General features: G+C 42.1%; 1 protein-coding gene across 2 annotated transcripts in view; it reads left to right on the top strand.

Annotated features, from left to right (window-relative positions):
- Positions 1-12,588, top strand: part of cpped1 (calcineurin-like phosphoesterase domain containing 1) — a 36,854-nt gene that overhangs the window by 6,600 nt on the left and 17,666 nt on the right. For both annotated transcript variants that reach the window (XM_067575995.1, XM_067575996.1), the window contains exons 3-5: positions 8,854-9,026; positions 10,080-10,211; positions 10,414-10,546. In XM_067575995.1, coding sequence (XP_067432096.1) covers positions 8,854-9,026; positions 10,080-10,211; positions 10,414-10,546 — 438 coding nt within the window. The remainder of the gene's footprint in view (positions 1-8,853; positions 9,027-10,079; positions 10,212-10,413; positions 10,547-12,588) is intronic.

Below are 12,588 nucleotides of genomic sequence, written 5' to 3'. Positions count from 1 at the left end.
AGCACAGGCCCCCCCGGCTGTTCTCAGGCAGGTTTAGTTTCTGTGCTGATGAAGATTTCAGCTATTGATCAGACCAGACAGACTTTTAAATTCCCGCCCAACTGTAAAAATCTATCAGACAGTGGTTGGTGTGTTTTCTGCTGCTGCTGGGAGAGAACAAAGTCAGGTTTCTGTCCTGTTGGTTAAGTCTAGTTTGTAAACTGGAGACCCCCTGTACAGCATGCAATATTTATCTATTAAAAAAAAGCACCTGGTTGCCTTCAAGCTGTTTGCATTAAGGCAAGATCTTGCTTTGTTGGAACTGTTCAGCCATCTCCGTCAGCAATGCTGGCTGCAGATGGAGAATATGTCCTCCTTTTTATTTTTTTCATTCGGTTCGTAAATAATCTCTTAACAGTAGTGTGAATTGTTTCCTCTCCCTCAATTACAAACAAAACTCTCTGCTCGTCTTTTTTATCTTCCGCTGGGAGTTAGACATCTTGGAACGAGGACAGCAAGCCGACTTCTCTTGCCTCAGTGGCAGCTGGTTTCCCAATCCACCAGATTCTTTTGCTCTCTAGCCAGACAAATAGATTTTCAGAATAACACTGGGTTTGAAAATAGCTGGTTAGCTTCAGAAACGGCTGGTCGAGTAAACAAAATCATCATTTTGCTGCTTTTTCCCACCTTATTTGGAACCGTCACGCTGCGTTTGACTCACGCTGTGTTCAATTGTGCTCCTCTCTGTCAGTCTGTGTCTCAGTAGTGAGTTGAATGGTAACCTGTAAACACAAACCAAACCACTCCACTTATAAAGTAAAAGACCTTTAATGGCCTTAGACAGTGCTCATGTGTCTCCCAGTGGAAGACCATGACTGTGCATCTTCGCAGGCATTAGTGGCAGGCGGATGCTTTTATTGAAGTAACTGTAATGAAATGAGTGACTACAGCGTGGTGTGCGGGTTTCTCGATGTCCAGCTGCCTGATTTGATAACAGGGAAAGAGGAACAGGCTAGCAGGACCAACTGCGAGTTAATGTTCAAGCAAAAAGAGCCGCAAGCCGCCAACCAATGCAGACTACCTTTGCATGACAATTAGGGAGCTAGCATGAGGTGTCTGCCTGGCCTCGAGGAATGGGCATCGAGAGAGAGAGAGAGGGGGTGGGGGGGGGAGACTCTCCATCTCAGCATGTTGTCTCTGAATATTTCTCTTTACATGTCTGATTGGATCGTGATGTGAGTATCACTGGACTTGATCCTAATTTGAAGATTATGTAAGATATTAAGTAGAAATGGAATATTTTGTTATATCTGGTGCAGTATGTCATCTGTAGAATGTCCTAGGTCCCTCTTTTTAAAATATAACCCAAGGCAAACTATTCATATGCAACACATATTTGGCTTGGCTTAGTCACAGAGCAACTCTTGCCTTCCTCCTCTCTTTTTTTGGGTCATAATGACCACAGTTTTTAGCTGAATAGGGGGACAGGCGTGAACACCACTGCAGCTGTCTCTCCCTATCATCTTAGCGTCTTGCTATAGGCATCTAAGTGTCCTTATCATCTCCATGACTGCACCGTTTAGACCAAACATGGCCGCCGTCCATTTTCTGCATCTCTCCCCTGACTCCCTCCGATCAGTTGCATTTATAGGTCACACAGTGAGACCTATTTCAGATACACAGTGGGACAATAAATAGTGTAAGTACGGGTGGGCGAAAAAATGGATTCACATAAGAATCTTGATTCTTATGTCCTATGATACTGAATTGATTCAGTGGAGTTGGAACTCAACTCTGAGGGCAGTGCAGCACCTGAACAGTCTACAGGGCACACGCTAGAGTTATCTTGCAGTTCATCTTCAAAAAAGGCAGCAGTTGCAAGCAGTTTTTGATTTAATGACTAAATAATTACCTTTGCAAGATGAACGTGAAGTATATTGTGAATACTTTCTACTTCGTCACTCAGAGACTAATGTTAGTGGAGCGGAGCAGCTAACTCCAGCAGTAACAATTGAGACCGGCTGACCAACACACACTACAGAACTTCAACAACTTAAACCAACTCTGAGGTGAAGAAAATAACTGTCTGTTTCACCTCAAAAACCCTGCGCCTGCTCAGCGTCTTGGACAGTGATGGCTTTCCCTGGAGCTAACGGCACAGCAGAGAGACTGCTCTCCACTGCTGGAGACATGACGTTAATAACAACACAGCAGAGCACTCCTCCCCCTCATTAAGTTATTTTCATACAGGCAGGAGACTGTAAGATGCTTTTAAGTGAATTAATTAATTAATTTATGCAGTTAACTTTTTAAAATAAAAAGGCTGTGGACCATTTATATTAATTGTCAGTTATGTTTCATATTGTAGTTCAGTGGAATAAGGACACCAGTGAATAGTTTGGCACGCAGTATACCGGAGCAAGAGACTGAAAATATTGCCCTCTTTTCTATTCATTTAATTGAGAATCGCTTTTGAATCGAGAATCGATTCTGAATCTAATCGGACACCAAGAATCGGAATCGAATTGTGAGATTCCCAAATATCCATACCCCTAGCAGATAGTGTAAGCATGGGGTTTAAACCGCAAGGCCTTGGGGACCTTTAAATGCTGCGGCGTCAGCCCTTGTTATTGTCAGCCCCAGCAGAGCAGGTTGTGTGTGCCATCCTCATTACTCGCCACGTCCGTCACTTGCCTGGCAACTGGGCTGCAGCATTGGGGGGTAGGAGGGAAGAGATATTATAGCAGGAGCTGCTCCTTCCGTCTCTCAGCTGACATTTCCCCTTAAACTGTTTATTTACAATACAGAATGAATGGGTGGTGGCCAGGGGAAGCTGGCTGTCAACCGGCATTGTCAACACTGCTGCCTGTCAGCGACAGGAAATTGGCAACTGTATTTCTGTTCCCACGAATTTTACTCTCTATCTCTCCTCTGCCTCGCTCTCACATTCTCTTTTTCTTTCTGTCTCTTTCCTCTTGTTTTTCTCTCATCTGTCTGTTCTCTTTAGCAAACAGCTACATGGTCTCATGCCTCATACCTTATTTTGACAACCTTCATTTGCAAGTCTGACACAAACACACTTATTTATTCTCGCCTCTGATGAATTTATTTGAAGCATCCATGTGAATGAAATCTATTTTAGGAATTAAAAGTTTTGTTTGTTCTCATAATTGTTCTGTAACACATTAAAAAACATTAGGGTCATCATGTTCATCAGTATTGGGTTTGAGCTGTAGACTGTGATATGAAGGCAGGGAAACTGAAGGCTAAGTAATGATGTTTCCACTTAATTTGCCTTCAGAGTGCTCATGCACACATGATGGAGAGGAATCCTGATGGACTCAAAGAATTTAATTCTCATCCCATCAAAGTGGGCCACGAGGTACAACCCTATTCCCTCAAATAAAACAATGTCAAGTCATGCTTCCTAAAGAAATGCTGGCCAGCATTTGCTCCCACATCGTGTCATTGAGACCTTTACTGACTGATAGTTCCTTGATCCCAGCTCACTGTCTCCTCTCCAATCCAAGCAAACACCCAAGAGACCCTTTCTCATCTCAAGGACTTCCTTCAATCTCGCCTCTTTTTCTCTCCCTATCAGTGCCTCACCCTCACTCACTTTCACTCTCTAGTGTCTTTCTCTCACTTATTTTCAAAGCTGACAAATGAAGAGGATAAAGAGCGGGGGGGTGGGGGGGGGCGCCGGCGGCAGCAGAGTGAGAGAGGAGGTGGAGGGGAACGAGTGAGATAGAGAGATGATTAGATTAGAGAAACATGCTGGACTTAACACTCTCCTAATGAGCACTACAAAGGATTCAAGTTGTGTCTCTGGGGTCCGTGAGGGATGTTACGCGTGATACAGCAGGGAGAAGTGTTCAAGTATGTGTGCACGCATGTGTGTAAAACTCACAAAGGTGAAGTAGAGGTTACCTTGGGACTTCCCCGTCCCCTCACTGTAAGTGTGGAAACCTGTTTAATTGCCGTTGAAGGCAGATAAAATGGGACTCTGTGGGTCTGTGAAAGGAGGGGCTGCTTTGGGAGATTTTGTTTTTGGGACACGCGGAAGCATTTTGGAATTTTTTGTTGTGTGTGTGTGTGTGTGTGTGTGTGGGGGGGGGGGACTTGGGTGAGTAGGGAGGTTCTGTGTGTGCTTATCTAATGGGATCGTCCAGTGGGTCATGAGCACTGCCAAGTTTCTGAGGGAGTTTGGGGCTGCCAGGAGTTGAGGAGAAGTTGAGAAATGTCTCTCTGTTACCAGTTTCATAGAGACCCAGGGATTCAACAGTTCAAATGTCAGTGTGAAAAGATTCTCTTAGACCCTGTAAGACAACCCCGGTAAATGTCAGGAGAATCCATTCATCAATCAATCCATCTTTCTTTGGTACCTTATCCAGTTCCAGGTTGTGGGTGGCAGCAGGCTGAGCAAGGAAGCCCAGACTCACTTTTCCATAGCCATGTCCTCCTGTTCCACCGAGGAGATCCCAAGATATTTCTGTACCAGATGGGTTACGTTGTCCCTCCAGCATGCCTTAGGGTTTCCTCCCAGTTGTATATCCCCTAAAAAACTCTAAAGGGACGCATCCAAAAAGCATCCATATCAGATGTTAGAACCACTTTAACTGGCTCCTTTGGATGCTTAAGAAGTGGTGGTTCCAGTTTCCTTCCAGGGTAGAGGGAAACTCATTTCGGCTGCTCATATGCCTGATCTCGTTCATTCTGCTTATTCCCCAAAGCTCATGACTATAGGTGAGGGTTGGAATGTAGATCGACTGGTAAATCAAGACCCTTGCCTTGAGGCTCAGATCCCTCTTCATCCTGACATTCCAGTATAGCGCCTGCAGATGTGCTGACATCGCACTAATCCGCCTGTCATCTCTCTCTCTTCAACCAGTCTTCAGTCCAGAATCCAGTTTTCAGATAAACTTGGCTTAACTTGGTGTGAAGGTGAAGGTGTCATTGAAAAAAGGAAGATCAGACTGGGACAAACCATTCATATTACCTCCTAGCAATATGCACAAAGACACGGGAATTCCTTGAAGCTGTAGATGTCTTCCACTTGGTCTCATGAAGTGTATGACAAAATGGGAAGCAACCTGACTTTCAAGAGGTTTATGGTGACAGTTCAAAGGACTATGCAGCCTACAGCATTTGTGGTAAAAACACAATTCAAAGATAAGATTGATCCAGCATACTGTAATGTCATTAGGTTTGTGGGCGTGAAAGGTTGTAGGCTATTTAATATGACTTCATCTCAGCTACCACCTGGTCATAAACCGTAGGCCAGTGCCACATCAGTACAACCTGTCGGTGTCAGCACATGCCAGAGTTACTCACAAATTTATAGGTCCCCACTCATTGAATATACAGTTTTTTAACAGTAGAAAATGTATGCGACAGCAAGTACCCCATGCACGGAGGCCTATGTGCAGTCTCAAGAGCCAGTCTTTAGAGGAAATTGAGAGAAGTGCTTACAGTGTTGGACAGGCTCAACGAGAACCTGCCAAAGTCTCCTGTCAAGGTTTGAGAATCACAGTGTTGCCATCTCATTAAATGAACAAGGCCTTACAGTCCAAGCTCTGGAGAGAGCAGCATTGTGTTTTTATTTTCGTATACTCTACTCCGTACATATGTATATTGTTCCAAAAGAGGAAAGCAGGGCGAAAGAATGGATGCATCAAAAACCCTTTTTCATAAAGTGCTTTCTGATTCTTCATTATTTCCTATGCACAAGGAATCCTACTTATTCACTTATTCATTACTTATTCATGAAATTAACTTGTCTTAAACATTTTATTACTCTTCTCTCTATGTTTTTGTCACTTTTCCTTATTTTTATTCTTGGGCATACTTTAGGGAAATAGGTGCACATCACAAATTCTCTACTTCCTCTTGCCAAGTAGCCAAGTGACCATTTGCACAATGCTGTATGGCACTATTCCCAGCGGTGAAGGGGTTGGTGCAGGAGGGCCGGTTAAATGGCAAATGTAACCAGATGAATCTTGCTTCACAGTGAATGAGCAGGAAAGAGTTCACAGTTTGTTTAAGGACATTTCGACTCCTCCAGTCGGTTGTTGAGGTAGAAAACATTTGGCTTACAAATAGTCAAGGCTTTCTCTTCAACTGCAGCAGTGACATCTAAACAGCATACAAATGTTTTACTGATACTGCCTGTTACCTTAATGGGGTCATGCCCACAAGCATCACAGTTTCCCCCACTCCCCATTAATCTGAAGCATGGTGTCTCAAATGCAGATTGATGGAGCACCAAATTGTTGAGGATTGCTTTGTATAGCTCAGGGATGATTAGTGGGTATGGCATGATAGTGGATTGCTGTAGTTGAGGGCAGGCAGCTAGAGGTGTGAGGAAGCAGAAGGCAGCACAGCATCCCTGCCTACACCATGTGTGCCTTTCAGTGCTGTTAATTCACATTTATTTATCCAGAGAAAGTTCAGTGTTGTTGGATGTCCCTGTTGAACCCCACCCTGCTTCACACTCACTTAGCTGCACACATTCACACTCGGGTGGTGTCAAGCATATAACATGTTTTTCTGTTTTTAGCCGGAGAGCAGCTCCACTGGAGCAGCTGACAAGGTCAGGTGCCTTGCTAAAGGACACCCTGGTGGTTAAGGGAGAATTTATAATACATTTCCTCTTCTACATTTTTTAAGCCTGTTGAATACTTGGAGAAATTGACCGTATGGAAATAAAAATAAGACAAACGAGTGAATAAATGGTTAAAACCTTACCTGTTAAAATCCAATTGTCTGTAACAGCAGGGTTATTTGAGAGCTACCAGCTGCAACATTTGCCTCAGCATTTCAAATGACAGTCTTTGCTCCCCCTATTCTCCATCCCAGCTTCATTAGTGTGGCTGCCTTTGTTTGTAATTGTGGCAGCGGTCAAATATTGTGATTGTGGAATAATGAGTCCACATTGTTGCGGCCTCAGCTGTCATAGTTTTCATCAAGAGGCTGATTCAAACCGTCAGCTCTCCAGAGAACAAACCAGATGCTAAGTTTCTCTTGAACCACATTACATATCACCAGCTAGAAACCATTGCTCTGGCCTCTTATTTATTTATTGATAATGTTATAGATAACACTGAATTGCTAGTAAGGATAGCAACATTTTCTTGAAAAATTGTTATCCCTACGTACAAAAATTTGTCTTAATAATAGCCGTGCAATTAGTTGGGGGATGCCAAGTTCAGTACAACATGTCTAATTCATGTAGGGTTGCAACTCATGATTATTTTCATTATTGATTGATCAGTTAGTTATTTTCCCAATTAATCAAATGATACAGTTTCCCACAAACTATATCTGTGCCATCACAAAATGCACTTTCACATTTTTTTTCCACTATTGACATGCCCCAGTAGTACATATTCAGCAAGACACTCGAAGATATAGATCTAATGGCAGTTGAACAATTGTACAAGAATTACCCCCATGTGTCATCATCGCCTATGTTACACTAGCCAATCAAGCGCAAGATTTCATGAGACTGTTGACTGCTAGTGATGACCTATGAACATACTATAACAATATTATTGTTCTTGTTGAACTGCTCCCTGTTACTATGATGAAATGTATACACTATAGTATGCAATTACTCATAAATAGTTACTCTCCCAACCTTAATGGGAATGCAGTATTAGTCACACAGAATCTGTTTTACATAACAAAAAAGACCTTCATGTTAATGTGTTGTATTGACAATTTGAAGTCTGGCAGGCTAGCTGAATAATGGAAGAGAGACAGGTGAAAGCCACGTTTTACCTTTTATCTGGATTCATTTTTAAATTCTACATTTTCTCCCTCTGTCATGCACAAGATGTTCTGTCAGAAAAGGCTCTTATGTAACGAGTCCTATCCAAACATCCAAGGAAACGTTTGCTCCAAAAGTAGGCCAGTAAAATAATTACTCAAATGAATAAAAAGGAAAAGAAATAAGAGAGGAGAAGAGGGAGAGGAAGGAGTAACGTAAGAGCAAGGGCTGATAGGTTTATTTGATAAACATTGTAAATTATAAATAGATTTGAGTTTCACCCATACTCTGCCCTTTACCCATGCTGGCACTGAATTCATTTAGTTTCAAACATTTCCTTCTTTTTTGCATGCTTCTCCTTGTTTATGAACTCCAGGCTAAATAATGTATTATGCCTGATTTCAACACAACAGACAATGCAGCGCTTACAAATGAACACATTGTAAAGATCTTGTTAAACAAATAGCCTCATGTATCTTGGACCAGCGAATCTGACAACTGCTCCACAGAGTTGTGGCCTGCGTTCAGCTCAGCAGAAAGGTTGGATTTGTCATGAGGCTTCCACCAAAACGCTACTCATCATGTCAGTAACCATGGTGATATAAAGTTGAGCCGCACAGTGCATTGATCATTCCCTGAGCTGTCATCATTATCATCCAAATAATCCTCCTTCCCTTAGGCGACTCTAACTGGTAGTACCCTTCACGCTCTCAATCTGACAGTTTTCATCAACATTCATATGAGTTTCTCTCTTTCTCCATCTGGCTCATTTTATCTCATTCAGGTAAGATAATGTTGAAATCAAACATCAATTTTTGGCTGGACTGCAGCAGACCAGCCCTATAAACACGAAAGTCTGTCCCTGACTGACTGATCGGCCAGTCGTCCAAGTCGCCACTTCCTGTATCCATCGTTCCAAAAGCCCTCTAGCATTTCATACACGATCCAGCCATACACCAGGTTTTGACCTAGTCTTGTTCTGTTCCACGTCTATGCTGTTTTGTTTTTATATTTTGATGTCTGTATCCACTGCCTTATTTAGCACAAGGACATCAGTCTGTCCTTCACATTGAAGTAATAAGTTCCCTTTTTTTTCTCCCCAGGGACCCCGTTTAGAGAAGGTCAAGAGCGAGACCTGAAGGCGGCGCTGAAAGGGACGGATCCATCCATCCCGCTGGTATTTGTCAGTGGCAACCATGACCTGGGAAACACCCCCACCCCCGGAACAGTGGAGCACTACTGCGGTGCTTGGGGAGACGACTATTTCAGCTTCTGGGCAAGCAGACACCTAACAGATTTAGTAGCAGTAGTATATATGATATATAGTAGATATGAAAATCTTTGATATTTTTGATATTTGAAAAATTTACTGTTCCTCGCAGTTGTTGACATATGTTAGATACAGTTATCAATACACAGTAAAATGTGCCAAACATTGGGTGAGCATTCCTTTGGAAGCCTAATACTCATGTTAAATGATGCTGTGCTGTGCATAAATCTACTGGGCCCAACGACAGGCAGCACCATTCTCTATCCCTGACCAAACTTACCTTTAAGCTGCCTTTCACTCCCCGTATACTGTGTATCTACACTGTATCTGCTTAGACTAAACTGCAGTGGCTGGCCCAACTGGCTTGATAGACAGAATCATCTTAATGCCATTGCCTGCTCAGTAGTCAAGCTATAATCCCTACATGTCTAGCTGTACTAGTCTCACCAATAGTTACTAGATATATCAGAAAACTTCAGAGTCTTAAATGTAATGTTCATTAGGAAATGTCCACAACTTAGAATTTTTTTTAGTAGCCTGCAGGGTTAGCCAGCTCTGTCCATTAGGTCTTATCAAAGATCTTAATTGTATCAGTTCATCAAAGAGACTTTTGTCCAATTCTGAGCGATATAAAAACAGTGTTCACTCTGTCAGTTACAATGTTTGATTCTGTCTCTGTCTTGCATCTGTAGGTTCTTTTTCTTTTTTGAGTTTACACTTTTATGACCCACTAAGATTATGTTTTTCGTGTTGAAATTGCAGTCAACACTTGACATTACTCCAGCACTTACATTTTGGCCTACTTCAATGCAAACCCTTGTATGAATTGTAGTAGTAGAATTTGTAAGATAAGATGATTCTTTATTGATCCTGTGGTAGTTGGGTTTTTGTTGCAGGATGATAAGAATGAGCACAAGGAAAGGAAAATAGTTGCAGAAATAGAACCTGTAGATGGTTGAAAATGCACTATCAAATAAGCTTTTGTTAAAACTATTTTAGTTGCTGTTTATGTTAACTCCCAACACATCTCTCTGTCTTGTCATTCTCCTGTTGTCTCAGGTGGGTGGAGTCCTCTGCCTGGTTCTGAACTCCCAATTGTTCTATGACGCCTCGGCCTGCCCTCAGCTGAAGGAGGCCCAGGAGACCTGGCTGGAGCAGCAGCTGAGCAGAGCCTCCTCCTCCTCTTCAACGGTAGGATTGCATCAACAGCACGATTCTGATCTCCTCTGCTTTATGAAGATGCACACTTAGATAATGTCTTCCTTTGCTTTGTCTTAAAGTTGTTGTTGTTGTTGGAATAATTGCTGCTGTCTGCAGCCATAAAACAAACCGGTGTAATTTTGCCTTTGGGGGATCAGTGATGTACCCATCCCTCACAGCTGTCTCTGTTCAGGAACCCAAACCCAAACACGTGCTGGTGTTCCAGCACATCCCTCTGTACCTAAAGAGCCCTGATGAGGAGGATGACTACTTCAACCTGCAGAAGGCAGTCAGACAGAACCTGCTGGACAGGTTCAAGAGGGCAGGTAGGACACAAACTATGGACTTCTTATACCTTTTTCCTTTAGTTAGACTGACTGAACAGGTATTTTGCTTAAGAGCACTTCAACATGAAAAATTTGTTGTCTCTCTAATTATGTTTGTTTGGCTACAAGGTTCTTACTTTGAGATAGAACCCACAAAAGAGTTTTATTGTTTTAAAAGTCTAGCAGCTGTCTCAGGCAGCACCCTAAAATATCAGTAATATTTTCTACGATGATGGATTTAGGCCACTCTGAAGTGGTCTTAAATTTCTTGTCTTAATGCTTCTTAGCTAATATTCCTGTTAAACCTGTTCATTCCCAGCATATCTAACAGAAGCACAGTTAAGATCCCAGCCCAGAGGATTAATATGCCGTTAGTCAAAACCACAGTAGAAGCTCCTTGCACACACACAACACAGGCATAATTGAATTAATTAATGCATTCACTTCCTATAAGGAGAATAATTCCATAATCAAAATCCATTGTTGTAGGCTTATGAGAGTCTGATACAAGGGTAACGGACAGGGAAACTCTCACAAGGACAATAAGTCTTTAAGAAGGCAAAGACTCAACACACACACACACACACACGTGACACTATCTGGCCATTTCTGTACAGCTGATTGACAGGGCCTCTCATACGGACACGTGCTACGCTTCTCAATCATTCATCAAGGTGACTGGCGGGGGATGGTATTAATTTCATTATCCAGTCATTATTCCAGCATGTATTTAACCATGTTGGCCCGTTTTGGTCTGATGGCACCTCTCTCTCATAATTGATTCCTCCCCCAAAGGGAACACTAGTTAAAGATTTAAAGGGCAATCCGTACACGCTTTATATATATATATGTGTGTATATATATATATATATATATATAAGAACAGAGGGTAATACTGTATGTGCAGTCAGTGCCATGCAGAACATGCTACGTGCCAGTGTCCTTTCTCATCCACACTCTTGTTCACACATGTCCTGTCGGCAATTATAAATTCAGACTACGTACAGGGCCTGTACTGTATGAACTACATACATACTGTACATGCATGTACACGGTTATTAATTATTTATGACAGACATGCTGCAGCTCACTTTAAAGCTGGTACACTACATGACTTTCTCATGTTTGTATGCATATACATGTAGGTTTGTGTGCGAAAGTACAGTATATGGTGCTTCCGATCAGAGCCAGAGAATTGATGTGATTGTGGGCAGTCTGTGTTTAATCTACATACAGTCGTATATATTTTTCTTATCACGTTGGTCTACCCTGTGTGTCCACCCAGCAGCTGCTACCCCACACATGACAATGGGCTGAGGCCAAATGTCAAGCTCTATCTGCTGCAGTCATCTGGAAATACAGAATAGTGTGTGTGTTTCCACCGCTCAGATGGAGAAGGAAAGCCTTATCCTTGGAGAAAATGTCCTTACATGACGGAGAATTACAATGTCACTGTAATGCTTTTGTTCATTTCAATTTCATTCAGGCCATATAGAATCAAGAAGAAATTAGAAAAAAAAACCTTTTTTCCAAAAAAGAAGTTCCATGTAATAATCACAAAAAGCTTTGCCATTGTTAGTAGGTCTTGATAAGTCAGCCAAATGTATAAAATGTAAAACCAAAATCTGATGACTTGACAAAAAACAGCACTCGCGTAAATGGAATGAAACCAGTTATTGTTGAATAATACAGCCTTTGTCTCTTGGTTCTTCCTGCTCTCCTCTGATCTCCTCCTGCGCTTTCATGCTCCTTCTGCTCTCTCCTTCATCTGCTACTAGGAGCTGTAACGTCTGTACTCTGAATCTACTGGAGTCTGTCCTGGAGGCATGCTTGTAAAAGAGACTGACTGTGATCATCACAACCCTGTGTCAGTTTATGATAGAGAAGCTACTGTACATTCATATCAGATACGCTGTAATCATGAGGGTCACTGCCAGGGCAGGAAATGACACAGTGAGTGGAAAGACACAAATGTGCCTTACAAACTGCAAATAAGATTTTTGTATAAAAAATTAAAATTAATGAAAAATTAAAACAATTTT

Source organism: Thunnus thynnus, chromosome 20, assembly GCF_963924715.1.
Source record: "Thunnus thynnus chromosome 20, fThuThy2.1, whole genome shotgun sequence".
Classification (NCBI taxonomy): domain Eukaryota; kingdom Metazoa; phylum Chordata; class Actinopteri; order Scombriformes; family Scombridae; genus Thunnus; species Thunnus thynnus.
Note: the sequence above shows the minus strand (reverse complement) of the source record. Positions and strands in the feature narration are given on the sequence as shown.